This window comes from Athene cunicularia (assembly GCF_003259725.1).
Source record: "Athene cunicularia isolate RWA chromosome 7 unlocalized genomic scaffold, athCun1 chr7_part1, whole genome shotgun sequence".
Taxonomy (NCBI): Eukaryota; Metazoa; Chordata; class Aves; order Strigiformes; family Strigidae; genus Athene; species Athene cunicularia.
The window spans coordinates 22,285,715-22,310,815 of NW_020799107.1; the positions used below are offsets into that span (position 1 = coordinate 22,285,715).

The 25,101-nt window shown below is 45.1% G+C and overlaps 1 protein-coding gene across 1 annotated transcript in view; it reads left to right on the forward strand.

Moving 5' to 3' along the window:
- The window catches only part of BIN1 (bridging integrator 1), a 55,670-nt gene that overhangs the window by 27,149 nt on the left and 3,420 nt on the right, over positions 1-25,101 (forward strand). The window contains exons 11-17 of the mRNA XM_026852488.1: positions 6,877-7,027; positions 10,959-11,087; positions 13,914-14,021; positions 15,811-15,834; positions 19,380-19,472; positions 20,243-20,353; positions 21,682-21,783. Coding sequence (XP_026708289.1) covers positions 6,877-7,027; positions 10,959-11,087; positions 13,914-14,021; positions 15,811-15,834; positions 19,380-19,472; positions 20,243-20,353; positions 21,682-21,783 — 718 coding nt within the window. The remainder of the gene's footprint in view (positions 1-6,876; positions 7,028-10,958; positions 11,088-13,913; positions 14,022-15,810; positions 15,835-19,379; positions 19,473-20,242; positions 20,354-21,681; positions 21,784-25,101) is intronic.

A 25,101-nucleotide genomic window follows, 5' to 3' on the forward strand; every position in this document is an offset into this window, starting at 1 on the left:
GTCCTGTATGGTTAAGTGCAAGTCTGCACATTCTCTAGCACTGAGAGGGGAGGGAGAGGTCCGACTCTGGATGAAGCTGTCTGGCTCCCATCCAAATGCGTGAGTGATGAAACAACGTCGAGCTCTGGCTTCCAGCTGCTGCTAATCCCACGTGCCATGTGAGCAGGAACACAGTCCAAGTCCTCAATTGGTGCATTGATGGAGGGAGGAGGTGAAGTCAGCATGAAGTAAGGGCAAACTGTGGTCTGAGTGCACTGATTTGAAAGGGCTAGATCAGCTGTTGAGACCTCTGTGCTCCCCTGTCTCTCCTCCCAGTTTAACCTCCTTTTGCAGTTGTGCATAGTCAACTTGTGTGTCTTGTTCCAGCTCTAAAGGAAGAGGATGTTTGAGTAGAATTTCACCCCTGAATTTTGGATTGCTAACACCAAATTTCCAAGATGCTAATAGGAGTGCTTCTTGCAAAAATAATATCTTCCCAAATTAGCATGTGGTGTCTGTTTATCATCACAACCCAACAAGACTGAAGCCTTGTGAGGAGGCTGTGGTGCCCAGCCTCTTGCTGCCATGTGCCATGTTGTCTCTGATAGCAGCATTCTACAGGGTCCTTGGAAGAGGGTGAAATAACAGGACAGATGAAGGCTGTAGCCATTGCTTTCTCCAGCTCTTTCCTTCTCCTTTTCTTCCTCAAGGAAGTGGTTGCAGGCTGCAGTGACAGTCTGGCCCAGACATGTTTGGTGGTGTTGTGGCATGAAGTTTTCTGGCCTGAAAGAACCTCCAGTGGATAAATTACCTGTCCTCACGATTTCCACTTCTACAAACTACTAGCTTCATCTGGGGCTGTAGTGGGTGTCTCAGCCACAGTTCTGTGCTCTGTGGCTGGCTACAAGATCCCATGGGCCTAAAAACTGAAAATGAGAGCACACACAGAGGTCCCTGTGTGGGTAGAAATCTGATTGCTGCTGCTTCATCACTTAGTCCCTGCATCTCGGCTGAGGTGCCAGACCTGCCCCAGAGTGGCTCTCTTCCTCCTGAGCATGGTGGAGCAGGGTCTTGTAGGAGGATATAGCAAAGGTTTGCCAGGATAGTAAATATGTTTTGCAGTGACCAGGAAATGCTGTGAGGCACTTCTTTCTCTCCTGCACATCTGGCCTCTCTCTGTGGTGCAGGGCTGGAGCAAGAGTGTGCAGGAGGAAATAGCCCCTTATTATTGCTTATTGTGGTTTGCAGCATGAGCAGATGCTTCCCTAAACTTTCTCTACTGGGAAGGGGATTGGAGATGGATACAATGGCAGGAAATGAATGAGGAGCTGTGAGAAGAGAGGCAATTATCTGTGCACATCACTATGGCATTCATGCAAGGCCCTACAGAAGTATTTCTGTATCTGATGCTGGCTGTGTAGCACGGTAGTACAGAGATGGGAACGTCAGATGTATGTTTGGGATTTGTTTCTGAATGAGTTTGAGCATTCCAGGCTCAGATGCCTAGAAGACCTAGGAGATCTGTAGTGTTATCCTAGTATGATCAAACTGGAAAAAAATGTAGTAGGAAAGCTGCTGATTAGGTTCCACCTATGAGACTGCACAGATCACATAAGTAAAGGGAAATGGGGATCTTGTTTCTTGTGTACCAGTATTTACAGGGGAGACTGAGGAGCTGTGATAATCTCTGGAAAAAAAGACATCTACAGTTCTCAGCTGGTCTATACAGTTTCCTTTTTATTCTTCTCCATGTGCACCCTGGCCCTATATTCCAAAGAGCAGGGAAAACAGTAGATTGCTCACATATATGTAGAACTTTGACAATCACATAAAGCCCTCTCCTGCCCTCTCCAAAGCAGGCCATAGCTTTCTAGGAACCAAGGGAAGTGTGCACGTGTTTCTGTGTGTGTGAGAGAGAGGAGATCTTGTCATCTTGATTACAGTGAGTTTTGTGGCACCAAGTGAATGGGTGCTCAGAAGTTGAATTTTTCCTTCCTGGTTTGACTGTGCCATTCTGTAACGGAAATGATTTGCGTGCCATCCTCAACAGAAAGAAAACTAAACTGTTCGCCAGGCTCAGGAAAAAGATGAGCAGGTACCGGTACGGAGAGCAGCATTTCGATACATGTTTGATTTAGTTCCTAAAGCTGGAGAGGCTGTTGCTGGACTCTAACAGCCTGGCACGTGTTAACCCTGTGATGGGAGAGGGGTCCTTTGCATGATATGATGTGTTCGTGGCCTGCTGGGTCCTGCCGAGATCTCTCTGTTTCTGGATAATCCCATTAACTGCTTGTGCACCTGGTATGAATCCTTGCTTCTTTTCCTATCTAAGAAGGCAGTGTGAAAGCTCAGACATTGTCTTTTCAGTTGCTTTTGTGTGACCAGAATTGTAGTGCTGGGGTTTCCATGGAAAATAAGGGCAATTCTAATGATTAACAACCAGTAGTTTTACCTAGTGGAGCTTGCCCTTTTAAACAAGTCTGAAATGCTGTGTTCTCATTCCCTGCGCTGCAAGAGAGGCAGGTCTTTAAAACCCAGAAGTCCTGTCCTATCTACTTGTTGCAGTTGGGAGTATGATGGGATGGGAGAAGGATGCTTCCAGCTTTGCTCTTTACTTGCTCTGTTCTTGAGGGTTCTCAATACCTTGCTCCATCCATTTAAAATTTTGTGCAGGGCTGAAGGAGAAGAAACCCTGTTGTCTTGTATAAAGACAACAAATGTCAGCATCTTGCCTTTCAAGACAGTGATGTCATTGAATAACTGGATAGCTACTATGCCTAGAGTTACCATAGCCAAGGTCAAGGACTCTGACAAGAACATGCTGTGGAGCAAAGTGGGAATTGCTGCAAATGGCATGGAAGCTTCCTCTGATTTTTTTTTTTTTTAGTCTTTATGTTGGTATTTTCTCCATGGGGTCCCTATCGGAAGAAAAAAAAAAAAAAAAAAATTAATAATGGTGAATAGGGATCCTTGCTTTTCTGATTTTGGCTTCCCACTGACTAGGGCAAGTCACACAACCCTTCTGTCTCTGCTATGCATCCTTTGTAAAGTGGGAGGCTGGAGGGTGGGGAATGGTAATTTCACAGGGAAGCTAATGGGAAAATCTTGATTTTATGTCCTCAAATGAAAAGTAGTGAAGGAATGTCTGTGTTACTATTCTGAGGTTTTTTGCTATAGGAAAAAGAGGATTCCCAGTAGTACTTCTCCGGATGTTTGTCCCTGGTCCTTGGTTTGGATCAGTGTTGTACCTGCACCAGGCAGGAGGTCAAGTATTTCCAGTCACTGAGAACAGATGGATGCTACAGCAGAGGGAGAGCTAGTAAACCTCATTTTGGTGAGCTCTAGCCACAACATCCTGCTGCTTTGACCTCATAAAAGTCCAACTGGCCCAGCAGTTAAGGTGCCTGACCTGGGCTGTGCTGGGGGTTTCTGCTGTCAGAGCAGTTGCTGGGGTCAGAGAAATGTGCAACCCCTGGTGAGGGGAAGAAGGGTCTGGGACTTGGTCACTCTTTGATCTGCAGCAAGAATATATGTTTATGCCACTGTATGTTTGGGTATGTAGGTGCTTCTTCCTTCTTTTTCCTGTCTCTCCCCCCCCCTTTTTTTTTTTTAAAAAAAAAAAAAAAAAAAAAGAAAAAAAGAGTAATTCAATAGCCTGCTTTGGTGCTAAAAAATAAAAGTTACTTTTGGCTAAAAAACCCTGTCTGAGCCTTAGCGGAGATGCCAACCTCTTTTTCTTTTTAACTGAAGAACTTGGCAGGAGGTCACTGGTCTGTTTTTACCATATTGGAAAGTAGGTTTCATCCTCTACCAGAGGATTGTTAGAATCACATGGGAACCTCATCTGCAGATGTTACTCTGCTCTTCTAGAACAGATGAGGTGGCCCCATGATGGATCTGGGAGCTCAGCAGCACTAAAAGAGGCTGGGGGATTTTGGCTTTCCCTTCAGCTTTAGTAACTGCATTAGACTCCATTCCCAGCTCTCTATTTGCAGAAGAAAGTTGACACCCCCTTCCCTTTGCTGCCTGATATTCCTGGATTTGGCATCACTTCCCAGTTGCTCATGGGAAGGAAAAAGAGAGCGCAATGACCTTGTTTTGACTTGTTTTTACTGTGGTGCTCACGTTTCGTCAGTGGGGACAGTACCCACACTCTTGCACTCTTTTCCCCTGTGTTTCCTGGAGCGAGCAGGCAGTTTGGAGATGGGACTTTGCGCTGTGTGGACAGTGTGTGCTCCCTGGGGACCTGTGAAAGACAGGATCCTGGTGACAGGCTTGCTTGATGCTGGTTGCACTGGCTAAATGCGTGCAAAGCAACAAGTGCAGGAATGAAGGTGCTGCTCAGGGGACTGGAAAAGGCTCGGCCAAAATTAGCACTGGCATTTTCCAAGGGGGATCAGCCAACACATCAAACAAGCTGTAAATAGTAGTGACTTAATGAAGGCTTTAGTGTGGGGCCCTCTCAGCCCTTGTACAATGAGGGGAAGAAACTGGGCTGCCTCTCATGTGGGAGCCTTTTACCAATGTATCTCCAAATTAAGTCACTGTTGGGCACCTAAAATAGGGCACTAAAAAGCTGTTCCATGGCCTTTTAAAAAATAAGCCTGAATTCCTTTCTCACTGCGGGAAATGGCCTCTTCAGGTCCCTGGAAGAAAAAGTCTACCCTTGTGTTGGTAGGCCAGTTGATAGTCCCAATATTTTCAATGTAGTCTGAGTGTTTGAGGAGTCTCAGCAGTCTGTCTATAGATTGCTGTCCCCCATCTTCTCCAAAGTGCTTTCAACTCCGGAAAAAGTAACATGTAATTTTTTTCCCCAGCTCTAGCATCAGAAGACATTTTCTTTTGTTTCCTGCTGTTCCCTGGTGACTCCCATTTAGAGTGGGACTTCCTTACTTTCATCCTCCAACCATTTCTACTTTTAATTTGTAGCACAACCGTACCAATCTTGCAGAATCCTTCACCCAACCTACTGTTTTGAAGGGATTTCTGGGGACCTCTGAGGAAGGACTCTGTAGGCATATCAGTCAAACTGAAGAGCTGCAGGGGTTGACATACATGTTCTTGTTCCTCCTCTTGCCTTTTTCTTCTTCCTTTCCCTCTTTTTTTCCCTTGGTGTGTGTGCCCCTGGTTGAGAGCTGCTGTCAGAGAATGTCATTGGGTTTGTTGCATTATGGTGGTGTGCTGCTAGCATCAGTGTCATCAGAAACATCTGACCTGCATGTGGACCTGAGAACAAGCGCTTTGACGGGAAATGTGCGTGTGGGGTGTGGATATGGGGAGAAAGTGGGTGGAATGGGTGAGGGTGAAGTGAATGAAGAGGGAATGGGGTGGGGAGCTTGAAAGCTGGAATGCTGAGCAGGGGGAGATGCTTGCTTGGAAGGGGAGGCTTGTTGAAGTGCCTTGCTGTGCCTTCCTCCTCTGTCCCCCTACTTGTGAGTGTTTAGGAATGAGGTCATCATGCATGTTAACCAATGGCCACCACACCTCGGGCATCCAAGTATGAGTGGGTGTACGTGTCTGGAGCTCTAGGTTCTCTTGGGACAGAGCAAAGAAATAATTGACTTGGTGTCCCTGCAGAATCAGATCTGCATTGCTCTAGTCATGGCTCTATGCTGGGATTTGTTGTCTCAAGTTGTAGGAAAAGATTTGTTCTTTCAGCCTCCCAAGGTCTTTAACTTCACAAGAACTTCAGCTTCATGAATGGAGGCAAATATCTCTCCCTGTAGATGAGGTTGCACAGCCCTTTTGCAATATTCTGTAATATTCTGTTTTCAATTGAGTATAGGTTTGCCAAACTGTAACCTCTTTGCTAAAATAGCTCCTACCAGTGTCTGTGCTTCTGCATGACTTGAGATGAATTGATTAGTTGCTTTTTGGGGAGCTGAATTTCAGCCAAGATGATTCAGCTGTTCCTGAGAATTAGGCTGGGAAAAGGGTTTTACCTTTATCCCTGTTGGAATGCTCTGTAACCAACTTTTTAGTAAACCTTTCATGATTCCATACGTTGAAGCACAGACTTGACACTTGGCCAGGGTGTGCCCTTAGGGAAAGCTGTGTGCCTATTTCCATTCCTTTGAAAAATCTGTTGAAATCTGACCACGTTATGAACCAACAAATGCCATTGACTTAGGCTCCTTGCATCTTAATTACCTGAAGAATCCCTCTTGACTGTGTGTCAGAAACTCCTAGAATAAGGACCAGCTGGAAAGGCAAGGGCAGGAGGGGTTCTTCATTGAAAACAGGGCTAGGGAGAGTTTCCATAATAGAAAAAAAATTATTAGTAGCCACTCACAGTTTCTTTGTTGCTTGGAACAGTCTGTGAAACCTCTGGCTACTTTGCCCCCCTTCCAGCTTGGCCAGTGTGTACCACACAGAGGAATATGATATTCTATGATTACAGCCTTAGTTCAGGTGTTGCAAATCTATTAGTCACAACCCATGCAAGTGTCAGTATGCCACCATGCAGCAAAATCCTTATCTGTACAATCTACAACTAAATGAGCTGCAGCAGAATTCCTTCCCCCATCTGCTTCCCCAGTATTAAAAGACTATGACTTAACGTCAGGCACTTATTTTAGAATCTAGCAGAATTAAGGATGCCCGATTGTTTTTTTTGTTTTCCTGTGTCTCAGGCAAAGTATATCTGTGCAGTAGGAATTTAGTGAGTAGCCTGCTGAACAGTAATGCTGCTGCATTGTGTTGGACTGCAAATGACTCAGCAAAGATGCTTCTCAGCAGCTTGTAGAGGCTTCAGGTATCTTTATTGTGTGTCTGCGCAGTGAAGCAAAGAGATAAGAGGCCCACTGATCTGTGCTGGTTGGCATAACTCCTCTTAGGCCTGGCTCAGACCTCTCTCTTTCTCCTCTCTCTATTCCTTTATTTCTCCACTTTCTTCAGTGACAGCACCCCAGCGAAAGCAAATAAAAGCCCCTCACCTCCACCAGATGGATCTCCCATCACCAGCCCTGAGACCAAGACTGTCAACCATGAGCTGGAACCGTCCACTTTGGAAGCACCCGGGGCAAGCATCCCAAAGTCACCATCTCAGGTAGTGTCCCCATGCCATTGATCATGTCTTTGCAGTATGACCGCTGATGACACAGGCTCTGAGAGTCAAGGACATCCATTGTTTGCTTTGTTGGACCTCTGCTTGCTACTGAGCACAGAGAATATGACATGATAATTGTTCTCCTTCACTGATTCCTGAAAGGTTCCTGAGAATGCAAGTTGCTCATTTGTCATCTATAGATCATATCAGGAAGAACTAAGTTGTTTCTGAATGCCTCTACAGGGGGAAGACCAGTAATACCTTTTGCTGTCCGGCACAGCCAGGAAGATCCAGGGAGGAGGGAGTTGTAACTAGGCGAGGAAGTTTGTTCTTTACATTCGAATTAACCTGTAGAATTCAGTGGTCCAGTTTCTTTTCAAGAACTTCGGTAACTGAGGAAAGTTCAAAGAAAAAAGTTTAATAGGGATAAGGAGAACATCTGTACTTTGAATGATATTTTACTTTAACCCCAAGATAAAATATTATGCTAAAAATAAAGGCTTTAGATTTTTATGCTATAAATTAGGTGGGTACCAGGAAGGAGACTATCTGTTATATGGGGTCTGATACCTTCCATGTGGCCTTTGCTAGTCCTTTCTTTACACAGGAGATACTCAGTGACATGTTTAAAATAGTAGATGTAACTCCTGCTACTCAGCATATCATATATGTTTTACTTTGGGATTTAAGGAAAATAACACATTTACTTCCTCTTCCCGTCTGAGTGGGGAAAAGATTAGTAGGGAAAAGTGGGAACTAGGCCAAATTTGTTTGGTGCCATTCCTTGGCATTTCAGTGGGACACTTGGGAGGAATCTTCCGGGAAGAATTAAAGCTGAGACGGGTTCTGACCAAACTGGTAAGAGAAAACCTGTAACTTCTGAAAAGAGATGGGTGAAACTCAGAACTTCCTTGCTGTTATATATAGCAATGTGATTCCAAATCCAGGCCTGTGGTGTAGGCTCTCTCCTGTTTCTGGACTGCTGCTCACAATATTTTTCTCTCCACTGCATTTTTGATTTTCAGGATTATCTAGGAACAAAAAGGAGATGTTTGTACATTGGATAAAGGGTCTTTTCCAGCCCTGTGAGATGTATGAGTGCCTGGCAGTGTCTTTTCAGGACTTCTCCAGAGTGGCTTCATCACTGCCCTGCCTAGGACTTTGGAGTAGCATATGTGTGTGGAGGAGGGAGGATAGTGCATCCAGAATTGCCTTCCCATTTTCTCAGAGATTGCCATAACTTGATTGAAATTTGGAACAAGAAATCATACAAATTTATTGAGCTGTTCACTTGCAGACTTCACTTACCCTGCCTGTGGACTTGTCTTGCTGAGTTTGGCTTCTTCCCGTTCATTTAAGTGGCACATATAAGCCGTGTTTTTGCCAGCCTGCAAGTGCATTTTCATTCACTTGCTGCCTTCCTGCCCACAGGAATGGGGCTGGAGGCACCTTTTGTCGAGCAAGCAGAATATTCCAGTGCAGCCCTGGCTGGAGCCTCAGATGGGCCGCAGGCAAGACTGAAATAGTATTTGCAGCTAATGCTGCCACCAGCTGGCAGCTCTTCCCCAATTTGTATGAAATTCATGCTCCCGGGCCTCACTACAGTGAAAAACGAACTCCACTCCCTATTCGTGCTAGGTGCTGAGAGATGGAGGGAAGTCAAGGGCAGGGGTTTCATACTCAGAGCCAAGCCTGTGTCTGTATGGATAAAGTCTAGAAACTAAGTATGTGCCAGCTTGCCAGTCAGCTGGAAAACACGAATGTCTACTCTTAGTAGTAGTCTCGACTACTACTAAAACAGTGGTCGCCTTTAATACTGAAGATGTGGGTAACTGAGTTGTTCTAGGGTCCTTCTAGGGAGGCTAAGGGCCTCATCCTCTGGGGGAGGATGGAGCGAAAAGCAACAAGCTAGTACAATTCTCTGGCCTCTTCCTCTGCAAACAATAAGCAAAGGCTGTGGAATGAAAGACAACAAAATAGGAGAGACCAAATAAATACTAAGTTTTGAACTGTTCCCTATGCCAAAAAAAGCTCTTTTACTGTGATTTAGTTCTCAAAAGCAGCTTATTTCTGTCTTTTGGAAGAAGCTCTCCGCACTGAGTAATTTGATGATGACACAGGACTTCAGGGGTCTGTGGAATTTCAAAGGTCAGACTTTTGCTCTCAGTTACATCACTGAAACATTGTAATGACACTTTTGAAATTGCTCAACTATGTTGAATTTAGACAGGTAAAACTGTGGGATCCACATCAGCAGAAAAATTGTAGAGGATTTGTTTTATTCTAGGTGATGAAGTTGTTTGTGAATTTCTAGGTATAGCCCAACATCAATATGCAGTCCTGTTGTCTTTGGAATGTGGTTTTAGACTGCTGGACACTGTGAAAGTGGTGGTTTCCCAAAACACTAATGCACTGGAAGAAAGGAGACCGACTATTTTAGAGAAATAAATAGCAGAAGAGTTGGGATCTTTTTGACTTCAGAGTTTGTAATTAGGTAATTGAGAATATCTTTTCCCTGAAATTTCTGGTCCCTTCTTGCAACTGTCAAGCAGGTGATTTTCAGGAAGGGATTGTTCTCAGGGAATATGGACGCACCACCTTCTGCCAACAGTGAAAAGTCAGAAGTGAACACACTACTTTCATTATTTCTCCCTGCCAGCTATTCAGTGGAAAATGTGTTTGCATACTCACTCACACTCTCTATAAAGTGTGTTAACCCAGTAGAAAACTGGGCATATCCTTAGCAGTCAGAATAAATGCCTTTGTAGAGCTCAGTTATATGCTGAAGGAGTGTGAACAGAGGACTAGGAATTGGGGATAGCTGTGTTTCATATCTGGGCCTGACACTGATGTACTGGGTGCCCATTGTCAGGTCTTGCTACCTTGGGATCCTAGGTATAATGAGAAAATCAAGTAACTGTAAAACATTACTGTAAATGGAAAGCATTGTTATTGCTGAGCATTGCTGTGGTGCTGGGAACTTGTATGGCTGCTTTGTTCCAACACAGCAGCAGCTCATCCAAGTTTTTGATTTGATCTGGAAATAATCACTGAGCACTGGGCACAGGAAGATGTGACAAGAATATGGGTGGGTTGATCTAGGGAGGATCTACCACAGCTTCCCGTGGGGTTCTGGATGCAGTGTCGGGCTGAGTCTTCTAGCATGATGGTGGGTATTAGGATGGGTTAGAGTTATGGGGTCAGACTTTGTTACGTATTCTCTGGGATCTCCATTTGGGAAACACAGCTTCATTAGTGTCAACGCTCATTGGTGAAACTGAGAGCAGAGTTGGGCCCACAGCAGTCATAGCTTCTCAGGAGTTTGAATTGTTCTTGCCTAAAGCTGAGAAGCAGTAAGATGGTATCAAAAGGTCCTTCAGACATTTCTTATGGTACACTGGTAACCTGTGCACCAGGGAACCAGTACTGGGCAGATCAGAGTCTGCTCTCATGGTCACCTACCCATAATAGGACAAACTGAGTCTGGTCTTTCATTCCCTTAGGTATGGTAAGTATGGCAAAAGGAGGCAGTACTGACCTGGTCTATTGAATTGTGTTCCCAGTAACTGATATGCTCCCCTTCCCAGTGGTTCTTTTGAAGGTTGCACATGCTTTAATTATGTATGCATGTCTTGTCAATGCATATTAATTGTGTTACGCTTCTCCTCTGCAGAGGGAAACTTGCCTACAGCTGAAGTGTAACTAATGATGCCAAACCTTCTCTGGAGGCGTGTGATTGTTTTTTTGTTTTATTTCAATTCAGCCCTTCAACCTCCCTTCCTCTCTCTTCAGATGGAGTTAATTGGACCCTGCTCTGTGCCTGTGGTTGTGATTTCCCTCACCTTCAGTTTTTGTGGCTAACCTGGTTCCTGTCTCTGGTTTTTTTGGGTGTCGCCGTCTGTGCTGTGGCTGTGTGCTCATTTGCATGCAGTTGAGGAAAGGGCCTCCGGTGCCTCCGCCTCCAAAAGTCACCCCCTCCAAGGAGATCAAGCAGGAGAACATCATCAGTCTGTTTGATGACAATTTTGTCCCTGAGATAAGTGTGACAACCCCTTCGCAGGTTAGCTGCTAATGCCCTGCCTTATATTTGTCTGCTTCTGAACTTTTTCTTTTGACCTCTTTTCTCTTTGGGGGTGTCAAGCCCTGAAACCTGGTCAGGTGAAGGATGAAGGCAAGGTCAGCATTGGAACTTAGAAGGCAGAGGGTTAGATAGGAGGCTAACTTAGAGGGGAGGGTGGCTAGAAGGCAGCTTTGACTAACATGTTGCCTTTGAGAGCTTTCATTCATAGAAGAAACAGGAGAAATGCAACTGGTGAAGATCCAGAAGGTAATCACTCCATCTGTTCAGCAGCAGTGCACATGGATTATGAGGGCTCCCCTCATATTCCATGATATGTTCTCTCCAGACTCATTGATCCTGGGTGTGAATGAAGCACATGTTTTCTGCTTGTGCACATCCCCAAGTGCTGAACCTGGCATCTGTGCCAGTTCTGGGAGGAGGTAGTTTTGTGTCTCTGTGCCTTCACACATGGGCTTTGTGGTTTAAAGCCCACACCTGCACAGGAAAGACCAATAGGAATTGCATAAAGTTCTCTTTGCAGAGAATAGGTGCCTCCAGTTTAGATGGGCAGGATTGTGCCTGCTGTGAATTCAGGACTGCTGACAGAGTCTGTCACTCTTCACCAGCAAGTGGTTCCCATCAAAATTTTTGTCATGTGGCACCTTCTGAAGCGCTGAAAAAAGAAAAACATTTTCAAATTATATATTTAGCTCTTCACTTTCATTTGATTTACATCACTGCAAGAGAGGATGTCCAGGTGGGGAATTCTGTGTTGGATCTGGGAAGATGTCAGTTCTTATGTATATAGGAGCCTGACCAGATTTCTGGCTGTATCATGAGATACCTGCTTTTTTTATATATATACGTATATATATATATTTTAATTTTTTTCCTAAATGCTTGTTGAAGCACAAATAATATTTTAATCACTACTCATCTGTGACTCATTCCCTAACTTTTCCTTGCATCATGCTGCTCCATTGCCTCTGGTTTGCCACCTTCCACCCAGCTGCTGAGGAGCAGAGGTGGAGTGGGGAGGGAAGTTGATGTCAGATATTGAATTGCAGCAGATAAAGCTTACAGAGCAGAGAGATGATTTGACAGCAGTGTTGGAAGGTGGGGACCACAGGCAGCTGAGCAACTCTTATCATTTTCTATGCTTCCTTCTCCTGTATCATAATGGACAGCTCTGTCTGCTCCATGGTTTGTATCATGTATTTCCATGTGAACGCCAGCCCTTAGTCAGGCGTACTCTTCTGCACCTGATCAGTGCTCCGACCCAGGATGGGATCTGCTGTGACTTTCAATCAGATGGGAGTTCTGAGGGAGGATGCTGATTGCCAGAACAATCTTCACTGAAGCACCCAACAGCCACTAGCATTCAGTGTGTTGCCAAGGGCCATTCCTATCAAATGTCTTAGCTCCAGTGAGCTGTCTTGTGAGAGATCTGGGTTAAAGGCAAGGGATGCTGGCCCTTGCATGTAAGTCTTGAATGGCAGGTAAGATTATTCCATGACTGAAGCCTTGTATGTCGCATTACCAAACAAAACTAAAGATCAGGGTTGGAGCCTCTCTGATGAGTAGCCTGGATGTGCTGAAGGAGCGTACTAGAATGACAGTTTGATTTTCCTTACTGGCCAGGGTTTATTATTGTGAGATTGGAGCGCTTGATTCCTTGACCTCATCCCTGTGGATTTCAGATATGTTAATAAGGGAGAGAAGAATTTGTAAGAAAATTGGAATAAGAGGAAACTAGAGGAGGTGAAAATGGTGGTGGTGTGGTTTGTATTCGGAGGACTGTCTCTTAAATGGTGTCTCTTTCTATACCAAATGGAGTTTTGCCATTGTGGGGCTACGATATAACTGTGGAGACCACCCTGCCACACTTTGTGTGTGTTGGAAAGGTAGCTGAAGCAGTTGGGTCAGTGAGCTGGGAGGTCAGTGGAAACAGGCAAGTCTTCCCAGAGAGAGCAGCTTCCTCTGACGTTGAGTAGAAGGAAGTGTATAAAACCAAAAGTGATAGTTCAGTTTTGAATACTAATGAGTCGTGTCCTGTGTAGTGACTGCTTCATTAATGTTGATGTGCTATTGCTGTCTTTAGGGAGCGTGTTAATCAGCCAAAGGGAGTTATTCTGCTGACTTTGAAGAGAGTAGCAAACCCCTTCAGTTTTATACTTTTTTAGAAGATTTATGTGTATATGTTTCTGGGATGTCCAGAAATGGAAACCATTAAAACCAGCTTTTTTTAGATTGGGGAGTGATTTAAATTGCTTAGGTTTAGTCTTAGATTTATCTTAGAAGGCAGGGGGGAATTGGAAGCTTTGGGGGTTAGCTCTGAGGTCTCTCAGACTTGCCTTCTAGCAGTTTGAGTGGTTTTCTGCCTGGATCTGTGTTCCTGAGATGAGTTGTATAGATGGCAGCTCTTATGTACGTGGCTGAGGGAGTCTGTCCTGGACCTTCAGTACAAAGGCAGATGGATGAGCTATGGGGAATCCCTTCATCATGGGAGAAGCCCTTCTGAGTCATCTGTAGCAGTGATCCTTTTGACCACAGCAGGTCAAGTGCTTACACCATGTCGGCTCATCTGGCCAGTTGGGAAGATAAATGATTCCTGTGGAAAAGGCTCAGGTTTGGTTTACAGTGGCACCTGTATGAACTGCCCTTGATTATAGGCACCAAGCAGTCAGGAGTCATGTCAGGTGTTTGCATTGCCACCATGTCTTCTGCGCTTGCAACCTTAGCTCCTGGATATCACATACCCTTCCTCTACTGTGCGTGCGTGTGTGTCTAATGCTCGTACTGCTTTTCTTCCTCACTGCTGCCAAGTTTGATGCCCCTGGGCCCTTCCAGGAGGGAGCCAGCCTATTGGATCTGGATTTTGATCCCATTAAACCAGATGCCACTGTGGGGAAGACCCCCACACCCGCCTCCCAGGTTGGTTCATATCACCATTCCTTCTCCCTTCATAACTGACTTGTGGTCAAGTGTAGTGTGACCTACACCTATGTGAATGATATGTGGGCCTGAGCTGTGGGTGGCTGGGCTGGGTGCCCAGACCTGCGCCTTGCAGATGGGCACCTTGGTCTTCTCTGCTGGATGTGTCAGTCCAGTGAGAATCAGGTGGCTATTACCCTGGCTACAGTCTGGCACTAGGGTGTTCATGGGATGCTTGTGCTTTGCTCTGATGATCTAGTGATTGACAACTATTCAACTTAATGTATGTCCCTCCCTCGATTCGCATTCTCTCTATGCTGTATGGATTTAAACTGTTACCGTGTGGATGGGAATTCAGCCTCAGTTCTGTGCTCCTGCTAGAAATTGCTCCTAAAGGGATTTTTAATGAATAGACACTCTGATCTGCAATTGCTTAAGGTGAATAAAGCTGTAGACAGATACTCAAGTAATGTGAAGCCCTCCTTTTTCTGGGTTTAACGTAGCCTTAGTTCTTAGTGAAGAAGTAGTTTACTCCCTGAGCATAGTGTTGTGGAGTGCAGTATCAAAAAAGGAAGATGCCTAATTCTGGTCTGTCCTGTACCTGGTCCTGTTCACTGCTGGAGGCAGGTGCACTGTGCTTCACTGTATGTCTAAATGGCTGGTGGCTTTGAAGTGCATTTTGAATTTGGCTGTTGTCCTCACTGAGGTGTTCCATGTCATATGAAATGGTAATTTTTTGCATGTGGTTGCCATTAAAATTTGTAATAAATGTAATTGGGATGTTTATAGTATTTATCTGGTATCATCATGTCAAGTAAGCCTGTATGTCACAGATTTTGTAGCCATAAGATCTCTCTTATTAGGGAGATCAAACATTAGGCACTTGATTTTTCTGACTTAGAATACTGTATCTGAAAGATGCTAATTATTATCATAGTTTGATACACACCCATATGACAAGCTACCACTTTCTGGAACTTTAAGTGAGCAGGTTGGCATTTCATGTCTGCTTGCTTGACAGAACAAGTTGCATGTCAGGATAAGCCTTTTAATTTATTTACTGGGATTTTTTTTTTTTCCTGAATCACCAGTCATAACTTGGATAATTCGGTATACTGGCATAGCATGATATGAGTATAAATTTGACTTCAAATAGAATTATTTTTTGCCCTTCCAGCAAGCAACAAATATTACACTGTTTTTAAAACTTCACAGCAATAGCATATTTGGTGTTCTAATGTATTTCTTATTAGGTTCAGAAGTCATTAAGAGTCTGAAATCCATGCTTTCTAATGGTAACCATATCACAAAACCTATCAAAACCCACCTAGTTTTCAAAGCAGTCAAATTTATTTCCTATATGGTAGGCGCTGTGGCAAAGGGGTTAAGAGATTTCACTACTGATCTAAAGACACCAGTTGAAGCTTTGTTATGAAATCATACTAACTATTGGGTGTGGATATATGAGAGCCTATTTAAGCCAGGTGGACCGCAAGTTTTTTTGTCTGGCTATGTGGTTTGCCACTGATAACTATATGGCTTGGCTGTCTCCTTTCACACCAGAGGTGGAAAAAACCCTTTACTCAACTGCCTTGGTACTTAAGTTTGAATATGCAGTGGGGATGGGTGTATAAATTCAGGTACTAAAAAAATAGTGTAAAAACATGCAGAGATAAGTGCTGTTGAATGTGTATGTCTGCTTCAGTCTGATCAGCATCTGTAATGTTTGTACTCACTGAAATAATCATATATAAACATGTTTATTTTTGTTGCTCTTTGACATGCTTAGTCTTTACCTTGGGATTTATGGGAGGTAAGAACTTCATATGGCTTTCATCTCTCATCATGTACTGTGCATGTGCCAGTGCCATCTCTGTGTGCATACCTATCTCCTTCATCTTTTTGTACACCCCAAACCAAAGTTGTTCCATGTGCTGCTGAACCCACTTCTGCATCTTCTATGAAGCCCCAGGGGCAGCCAAATGTTTGCAAATCAGGTCTGGCACTCTGAAACTCATGTCTTCACCAGTGCACATTGCCTTTCCCTGCTAATTTGCTCATCTGTCCTTTGGCATGATGCTGTGACGCTCTCCTCGAACTTAATCCCATAATGACATCATCCTTATCCTCTACTCACCCCTGTTTCCTAAACTCTGTACATCCTGTTTGTCTTGTGTGTGATGCATAAATGTCTCGGCTGCATCTTGTCTCTACCTGTTGTGCCTGTACCATTGGATGGGTAAACATATGTGTTTGGAATTATCTGTGGTCTTTGCTGTTTATTGACCACTGTTGCCAGAAGGGCTGATGTGAAATAGCTCAGCCTGTGTCTACACTGAAAGTTAAGTGCAGGCCCAAGACTTAGTTGGCATCTGCCTGAACCTCAGCTTTGGAGCCTGCTGACAAGGGAGACCCTAAATGTGCTCTGCATCTGAACCAAAGCCAGACCCTCATTTATGCCCTCTAGACAAGTGGGCCTGGGAAGGTCTCAGATTGCTGCAGATTAGCCCATTGGGAGATATTTCAAACACAGCTGCTTTGGAGTACCTCTGGACATACAGCCAGCAGTGTGGACAGAAAGCACTTGTTCTGGGTACTCATGCCTGCTACTTGAGCTGGCTATATCCCATGGTGTACATGTAAACACATGTCCTTGGCTTATGGTGGGGAATCGAGTTCTGCCAACCTTTCAGATTTCAAGAGCCAGATCACCACCTAGAGTCAGTACTTGGGAGGACATGGCCTAACCCTTGCTGAGAGCCTGGCCCAGGGACTCACTGTGGCCAGTGCTAGTCTTCATATGATCTTGGGTCACGTCAAGAAAGATGTTTTCCTTGTATGTTTTATCAGCCATCAGTGTTTAACATCTGCCATTCCCATGTATGTGCATTGTCAGTCTGTCTTAGTAAGAAAGAAAGGAAATCTGTGTTTTTGCAAGGAAGGTTCTCATGTCTTTCAGATGGATGGGTAGGGATGAGGTATGACCGTATCTGGCTGAGCTGTGCTTAGTCTGGCATGTAAAAAATGGTTTGGGCCATTTCTCCCATCCTGAAAACTGATCTCACCCAAAGGACAATTTAATCAACTGGGGAATGCTACTAGACAACATGTTCTTACCATACCATTTTTCACCTTGGCATATACTACATGGTTAAAGAGCAGAGCTCCCTATAGCTGGGGAATCCTCTTGCACTTCAAGTCTTCTGAATTGTTTCAGTTCTAATGTTGTTCTTAGCTGTTGATGAGAGGAGACTTGTGGCACGGTTACATAGTCTCGTATGCCATGAGGTTAACAACTGCATAGAAATTTGGTTGCAGTAAAACTTGCTTAGTTCTGCAGCTTGGAAAACTTGCATTTGGTGTGCATGAAGCTGCTGTTGGAATAAGTAGATCTTTCAAAACTGGCAACAGCAGTGAACAATTCTTCCTATTCTCCCTATAGGATTTTTCCATGACTGTAAATGCTTTTATAGGCCTTGGGATGCCTGCAGGTACATAAAATAGAAAAATAAGTAGCTGACATGAAAAAACCCTTTGTTGAAATCCAGGGGATTAATTTACATTCAGTTTCCCTGGCTATTAAATACTGGTTTTGCAAATTAGCTGGTTTTAAAAAAGGACCTCACATTAAGCTCTTTTTTACTTGTCCACGTAAAAACTATGCATCTGTCCCAGTTCCAGTTCCACTGAATCCAAATAAAAGGAGTGAATCTAATTAAACATGAGAAACCTTTGTAGTATTTCATGTGCATACATTTACCTTAACACTACCAAAGCTGCTGTGGGAAAACTCTGCAGTATGGGAACAGCTTTGCTGTCTATAATATCCTCTGGCAGTGTAGGCCTGTGGACATGGTGGTGGGGAGACATGAGCAAGGATGTGATAGAAGAGGAAAGCATGTGTTAAATGGCACAGTTGAAGCTGCTGAAGGTAAACTAATGGCTTTTTGTTAAACCAAGGATTTACTACTTTGTTATTGCTACTGTTAGTAGAAAATTACTTGCAGCATTGTGCCACTACATGGCTAGTAGCCAGATGGGTGTAGAGTTAAGGGTTGCCATGGTCATGGCTTTACACTGGTCTTTTGTAGTGTTGGGACTATGAGAATCACAATATCAAGGAATCTGGACAATGCCTGTTTTGAACATGGTTATATTCAGGGGTACGTGTGTTTACCAAATGTATGAGGCATGTAGGCATGCCAAAGCTGGTTTATTCATAGGTATTAAAAATGGGAAATCTCTGTATAGCAGTCTCTATTGTGCAAGTATAAAGTGGGTATCTGGTTAGATTCATCTGGCCGTGAAGACACTTGGACTGCAAATGAGACCCCTGAGATTCTTGTCAGGAGTCTTCCCAGGTGCTGCCTGCCCAGTCTCTCAAGGGGCTGATCTGCAGCACTGATGCTATTAGATGAAACTTGTCCTGCATTGTTGCAGTTTCTGGAAGGGGCAAATTTAATTTTGTGTTAAAATGGGGTTACCCTGACTTCAGGCAAGGGAGGATAAAGCTAGAACCACTGGAAGTGTATCAGAGGTGTTTAGTTGGTCTTTTGTTTTGCACAGAAGCTGCCGTCCCCAGGCTTCCTAAAACAGTCTCTGCCAGGCAGCGTTTTGTAGGCGATGCTGAAAATTTCTTCCTAATGGTAGTAGCTTTTGTGCAGTAAACTCCCCTCTCTACCAACACAAATATGTGCATGTGTGTACACACCATGCGGAATGTTCATAGCAAATTCTTAGTAATAGAATATTCACAGTAGAAACCAAATTCAGGACTCGGGGCCTATCCAAACTCAAGCTGGGTGACAGCACAGTTTTCAGTCAGCTTAGTTCAGTGCTAATGTTGTGTAGATGCTGGGTCCAGACTAAGTTCCATACCTGGACACATTATTACCATGCTTTTCGGTTTCTGGGAGTATTCAGAGGCTTAAATATTCCTTGATTCTTGGAAATAGCCTGTTGAGAGATCCTTGTGCCTTTGCATGTGAGCAGTGTTGTATTCACAAACAAATGGGCAATTTATATGTAATAATAGATACTATGCCTGTGTAAAGTAGGTCTGCGATTCAGATTGTGAAAAAAGGGCTGCACAGGATTTTTGGCGTTTCATCAGTTTCCTCTGGAGTACTGCCTGCTGCGTGGCTGGAGTGAGGGAATGCAAGTTTTACTGTGATTTCACTGGATTGCAGAGAAAGGGAGACAGAAACATAGCAAGACCCTGAGGTTTCTCACCTATTTGTCAGCAGATGGCATCAGTCAACAGCATAGAGCGCTTGGACAGTCTTGAGTTGCACTTTTCTGCATTACACTTATCTGTTACGGGTATAACTCTCCACCTGGATGACTTTTGTATTGCAGCCTGCAGAAGCAGCCCATGCAAGAGCTGAAGCAGCTGGATCAGAAGCAGCAGCTGGAGCTGAAGCAACTAAAAATGAAGCTGATGCAGGATCGGTAAGCACGTCAAGGGACTGTAGTCCCGTTTCTCTATCACATCCCTTTGTCATGCAGATGTGGGAGTCTGGACTAGGAAAACAGATGTGTGGCTGATTCGAAAAACACATCCCTGCCATCCCAACAGTTACAGTGCTCTTATTCAGGGGCCAGATTTAGCTGTTGCATTTCATCTGTGTAATGCTTAGGGAGAAGCTCTGCTGGAAGATCCACCAAAGAACTGTCCCTTCACCCATGTGGTGAAGAGATCCCAAAGCCCATCCTGTGTTAAACTTGCTTTGTCTACCAGATTCCTCCTTGCTTGCTATTTACCTACTCTGGGCTCTGCTGGTGTCCCCTGAATATCCAGGGTTCCTCTTTTTTTCCTGACACTGCCACGTTTTTAGGGGACTGGAGTAGGTCCCATCATACGGCTGCTTGGTTCCTATAGGCTGTCTCAGTTCAGTTCCACAAGGACTCTACAAGAAGCTGCCATGTTGTGACCACAGTGAATGGGAGATGCTGGGCATTATGGTTTGAGAAAAACTAAATCCTGTCTGCCCTTCTGCAGCCTTAAGCAAAGGAAGACAGTGGTTATCTCTCCTGCCTTCTCACTGCTGCCTCTGCTGTCCTTTGCAGTGTTTTTGTCACTGACTAGTGTGCTGGGAAAACCCACTGAAGCCATGGGTAGGGTTGGGATGTGGATCCTTCACGGTGGGTTTGGAGCTGCAATTTTGGATTCTCTTTCCTCAATGACTTTTTTTCTTTCCCTGACTGCTGCTGCCTACCAGAGCTCTCTGCCTGCTGTTGTTGTGGAAACTTTCCCTGCTACCGTCAATGGCACTGTGGAAGGAGGCACTTCATCTGAAAGAGCTGACATGCCCCCAGGTTTTCTGTTCAAGGTGAGTGCACGGTGGTGGGGGGCAGAGTTCCTGATGATTTTTTCCTGTAATGAATTAACTACTTTCGCTCAGCATGGCCGTGGGCTGTGCCACATTGAAAGGGAGAAAGGAGGTTGAACGAGAGATACAGCTTCCTCTCCAGTAGCCCAGTTTCATGCAGTTCCAGATGTTTCAAAGGACTGTATAAGAGCATTGGTGTCTAAATGTCTGGCTGTGCTGTGTAGCAAAACCCCTCCTTCTCTCTGCTGCAGTTATTTCTGTCTCTGATGGTGTGGTATAGTGTCAGTCACAGACTCTGGGTAGTAGCTAAGAAGTTGTGCTCTGAACTGGAAAGGTTAAACTTTGATACAAGTAGGAAGGGAAGAAGAGTTGGGAACACCAGTAGGTACCGAGGACTTAATGTTTGGGGAAATGAGAAAGCCAGGATGAACACAGAAAAATACAGGATTGGGCAGGTGGGTATTCTGAATATGCCAAAGACCACTTGCAGCTTGTTTCGAAGGAGTGGAGGAAGGATTGATTCTGGGTGAGAGTAGGCCACAAATTTAACATGCATAATGGAATATGGTAGCAAGACAGCACAGATGCATCATGCCCTGAAAGTGAGAGATGACTGTCTCCTGCTATAGGAATGCTTTTGTTCTGCTTTAGTCATATCCATGCATCTTTTTTTTTTCTGGGAGTTTTACCAAAAGCAGAAGAATGACAAAACCCTGAAGAACAGTAAGACTCATCACATTTAGGCTGGTTACAGACAGCATTATGGACGGTACTGCTCAAAGTGGATAGCTGTGGTTTGAAGTAGAAAAGCTGTAATGCAGATGTTGATATGAATTAGACAGAATACCTAAGAGAAAACTTGTCAGGATACAATCACTCGAAGATTCAAACTGATACTCTTCCCTATGTTTCCTCTCTGCTGCAAAAAGAGTACAGGGCACCCTTTGAGTGAATACATGCTTTCTACCCTGTGAGGTTTTTAGGCCCAAACCATGGGAATTTAACCCTCCTAAGGAAGGATGGGGAAGTGCACAACAAGTTGAATGAGACTCACCAGGATGCCCTTGTGGCAAAGGCGAGCTGCCTGCCAGGCTGTATGAAAAAGCATGTAGCCATTTGATTAAGGGAAGTGGTTATTCCCATACATGTGGCATTTGTGATCCAGGCTTGACCTGCCTGGAGCAGCAGGTTGGATCAGATGGCCTCCAAAGGTGCCTTCCAACCTGAATCATCCAGTGAATCAATGAAGTGGAAAGCCTTGTCACCCATTACAGAGCTGGGTGAGAGAGTGCTGGCCTCACCCAAGCTCTGCTCTCCTCTCCCCATAGGTCCAGGCCATGCATGATTACACGGCCACTGACAGTGATGAGCTGCAGCTGAAGGCTGGGGATGTGGTGCTTGTGATTCCATTTGAGAACCCTGAGGAGCAGGTAAGTAGGGAAGACAGGATGTGATCCTGGGCCAGGAAGAGCCGAGGGGATTTCCAGAGCTGCTTCTTCCTCCACTAACAGTCAGCTGGCTGGATGCAGAGCCATCAGTTTGTGGCTGGGAGCTGGTGGGACAGCCGGTTGTCCTTGAGCTTGAGATTGGCTTCCTGCAACAAAGGGGAGGACTCTGCTTGTGACTGGAAAGTAGAGACATTATCCCGCATAAAGCATGTGAAATAGCCATGGCTTCCTGTCCCTGTCAGGGCACTTGAGCCAATACAATGGCTTGATCAGGGAGCCCAACAGAGCCCATACTTTGCCTCTGCAGTGCTCCTAAACTTGATGCACATTCCCTGTGACCACTGCAGTGCAGGCTGTGGCACTGGCAGGAGTGACCCTCATCTTATGATGATATTTTCTCCCTTTTTGAGAAATGCTGGAGCTCTGAGAAAGTAGCTTGCCGTGGATGATGTCTTGCACTTAAGCATAGCTACAATGGCTATTTCCAAAAGACAATGTTTGGTCAGGAGATGGCAGCAGAACCAAAGCTGAAGCAGGTTGCTCAGCCCAGAGAACAGTCTTACTCTTCATCTCCAACCTGAATTTAATTGGCAATGTTTTTCTTTAATCTGATCTATCTCTAGAAGCCTTGAGTAAATCCTCACTTGCTGTGTTTGAGGGCTTCCAGCTGATAAAGTCTGCAGCAGTTTTACTACTTTGGATGAGGCAGGTGGCGATTTTATAAATTCATGCTCACACCTCCAGGTTTTTGTTTGGAAAAGGAAGGGAATTCTCCAAATCGAGTCGGTTGTCACCAGCTCTTTGGGTTTGGGCAAGTCCAGACAAGACCTGGAGATTCCACAAGGGATAAAGGGAAGGTGTAGTTCACTGGCCACAGAAGATGTGGATCCTCTTTGTGGCTCAGCTGTTGACTTTGTGAATTATGGAGGCAGATCTTGCTGCTGCTTGTGAAATGGGGAGGTATAATGTGGTGACAGCTCCCTCAGAGCTAGGTGTTCTGGGAGGAAAGGTTTTATGGGGAAGAGGCAGTGATTCCTTCTGGAGACAAGACTTCACTGAGTGGGACTGCCCTGCACAAGCATTTGTGAGCATTTCTTTCTCAGAAAGCTTTCTGGATGGGAAATGAGTGGCAGCTCCCCTAGTTTCTGTGGTGTGAGATGGCATTTGTGGAGCACAGTTTTTCAATGCCCTGTGTTTGCACTCTAGCTGGATGTGGGTGCAACAGCCATGAACTCGAGACTCTCCAAGCTGCAGAGGGTGAGCTCTGAGTGTTGCTAACATGATGCTGTAGCTGCACTGAAGCCCTCTAACCCTCCTACAGTGTATCCTGTGCTACAGCTCATTTCCCTAACCTTGACCAAACCCAGCCAAAAAACATTGGCTCTTAACATGTGCATGAACTGTGCACGTGAGTGGAGGAAGCTTAGGATAATAGACTGTGATCCATGTCCCCATCTTGCAGCTTAGGTGTCAGTTTGTGGGTACATCAGCCAGGCTTGGATTCATCTCTCTTGACAGAAGAAAGGGTTGAGAGCAGTAATGCTTCTAAGCTGGCACTTGAAGTGACATGGTTCAAAATTGGCAAGGGTCAATCTGGGTCCTCCTGTCTAATCCCTGTAGCTGAGGAGGCCCTTCGTAGCAGGATGCAGTGGGAGTGATGCATGCGGTATGGCACAGACGCTATGTGCAAATGGATGAGCTTTTGTGCTTGCAGTGCTGTGAGCTGGAAGCTGCCTTCCAGACACTTGGGCCCAGCATCTTCTGCCTAGTCGTTTGTCTTCCTGATTTATGGCATGTCAGTCCTTCCACAGCCCCTGCAGCTGGCTGCTGCAGATGGGCTCCTGTCTCATGCCATTCCCATGACATCCCCTGAATGCTCAAATCTAAGGCAGCAACGGGGGCTGACTGAGCCTGCAGGCACCCAGTACAGCCTGCAAGGAGCAGGGAACTCAAATACAATGGCTGGTCTGAGCTGCTGCCACATGAAATGTGCAGGAAACAGGACAAGAGGGCAGAAGCTGCAAACTGGCAGTGGAAAGCAGTACATGCCCCATGGATCACCCCTCGTGAGGGCTGCATTACTCCTGCACTGTGCAGATATGTTTTAAAGAACATGTTTCAAGGAAGGCATTACTTGGTCTTAGACAAATACCCATGTAACTTCTGTCAGTTCCAGAAAAGCAGAAGTGTCAGAACAACTGTGTGAACCACAAGCACTAATGCCTCATTTCACCACATTTTAGAGCATCTGGTTGCCTGAGGACTTCTGCCCTGGCAGGTTATGTAGTTGAATGTGATAACTTGTCTCTAAATGAGCCTGGTGCATGCTTTGCCCAGAGGAGTGGATGCAGAGCAGGCTGTTGAGTTTGGAGGCAGTGGTGCCCTGTGCGGTGTGCTCACCTCATGCTGCAGTCTTAACCAGAAGGCTGCCCCACTGCCAGTGACTCACGTGAGTGGGTATATTTGCATGCTGAAGGGGTGCTTCCATGCTCGCAGCTCTAAGGCATGCAGAGAGTACAGTGGTTGCACACCCAGTACAGCCTTCCCACCTTCAATATCTTGTCTTTCTCAAGTGCTTCAGGCAGAGCAGAAATCTTGATGCTAGACACCCTCCAGTCAGAGGGTGGGAAGTCTGGTTCTCCTCCTGAGAAGCTTCTACCAAGCAGGACTCCATTTGCTTCAGTAAAAATTCATCCCTCTTTATAGATGTATAGGTTTGGTGGCTACGGAGGACCACTATGAGAGACCTTGAGTCTTACATCGTGCGTAGCACAAGTTTGAGAGTTTTGCCAACCTCACCTTGCATCAAGCCCAACAGACTGCTTGGGCTTTGAGAAGGTGGGTTGAGCTCCTCAGCTCCCAACTCTCATAGACCAGAATTTCAGCATAGCAAACAAGACTCATTTTGCCTATGCTGTCTCTATAAAATGCTAATCATCTAGGTGCTCTGGCTGGAGCAGGGGATGAGCACCTCCAGGGAATGATTCATCCTTTCCAAAGACCTGTGCCTAAGATAAATTGGATGAATTGCACTGTGGAGGTGCCTGTCTCTTCTATGACTATGGAGAATGCTAGACTCCTCATGTTTAGATTGAAAGGTGAGATATGTGATTCTTGTCCTGTAGCTCTACAAACTTTCTTTGGCAGAATTTCTCCTGCTTCAGTGGGGGTAAATTGTGACATGTTTTTATTACACTTGCTAATTGTTTACAATTTCACTGCCTCTAGACACTCTGGGTCAGATAGGAGTTTTGGTACTGACTCTGGTGGGATGTAGCCTTCTCCCTGTTTAAAAGGGAG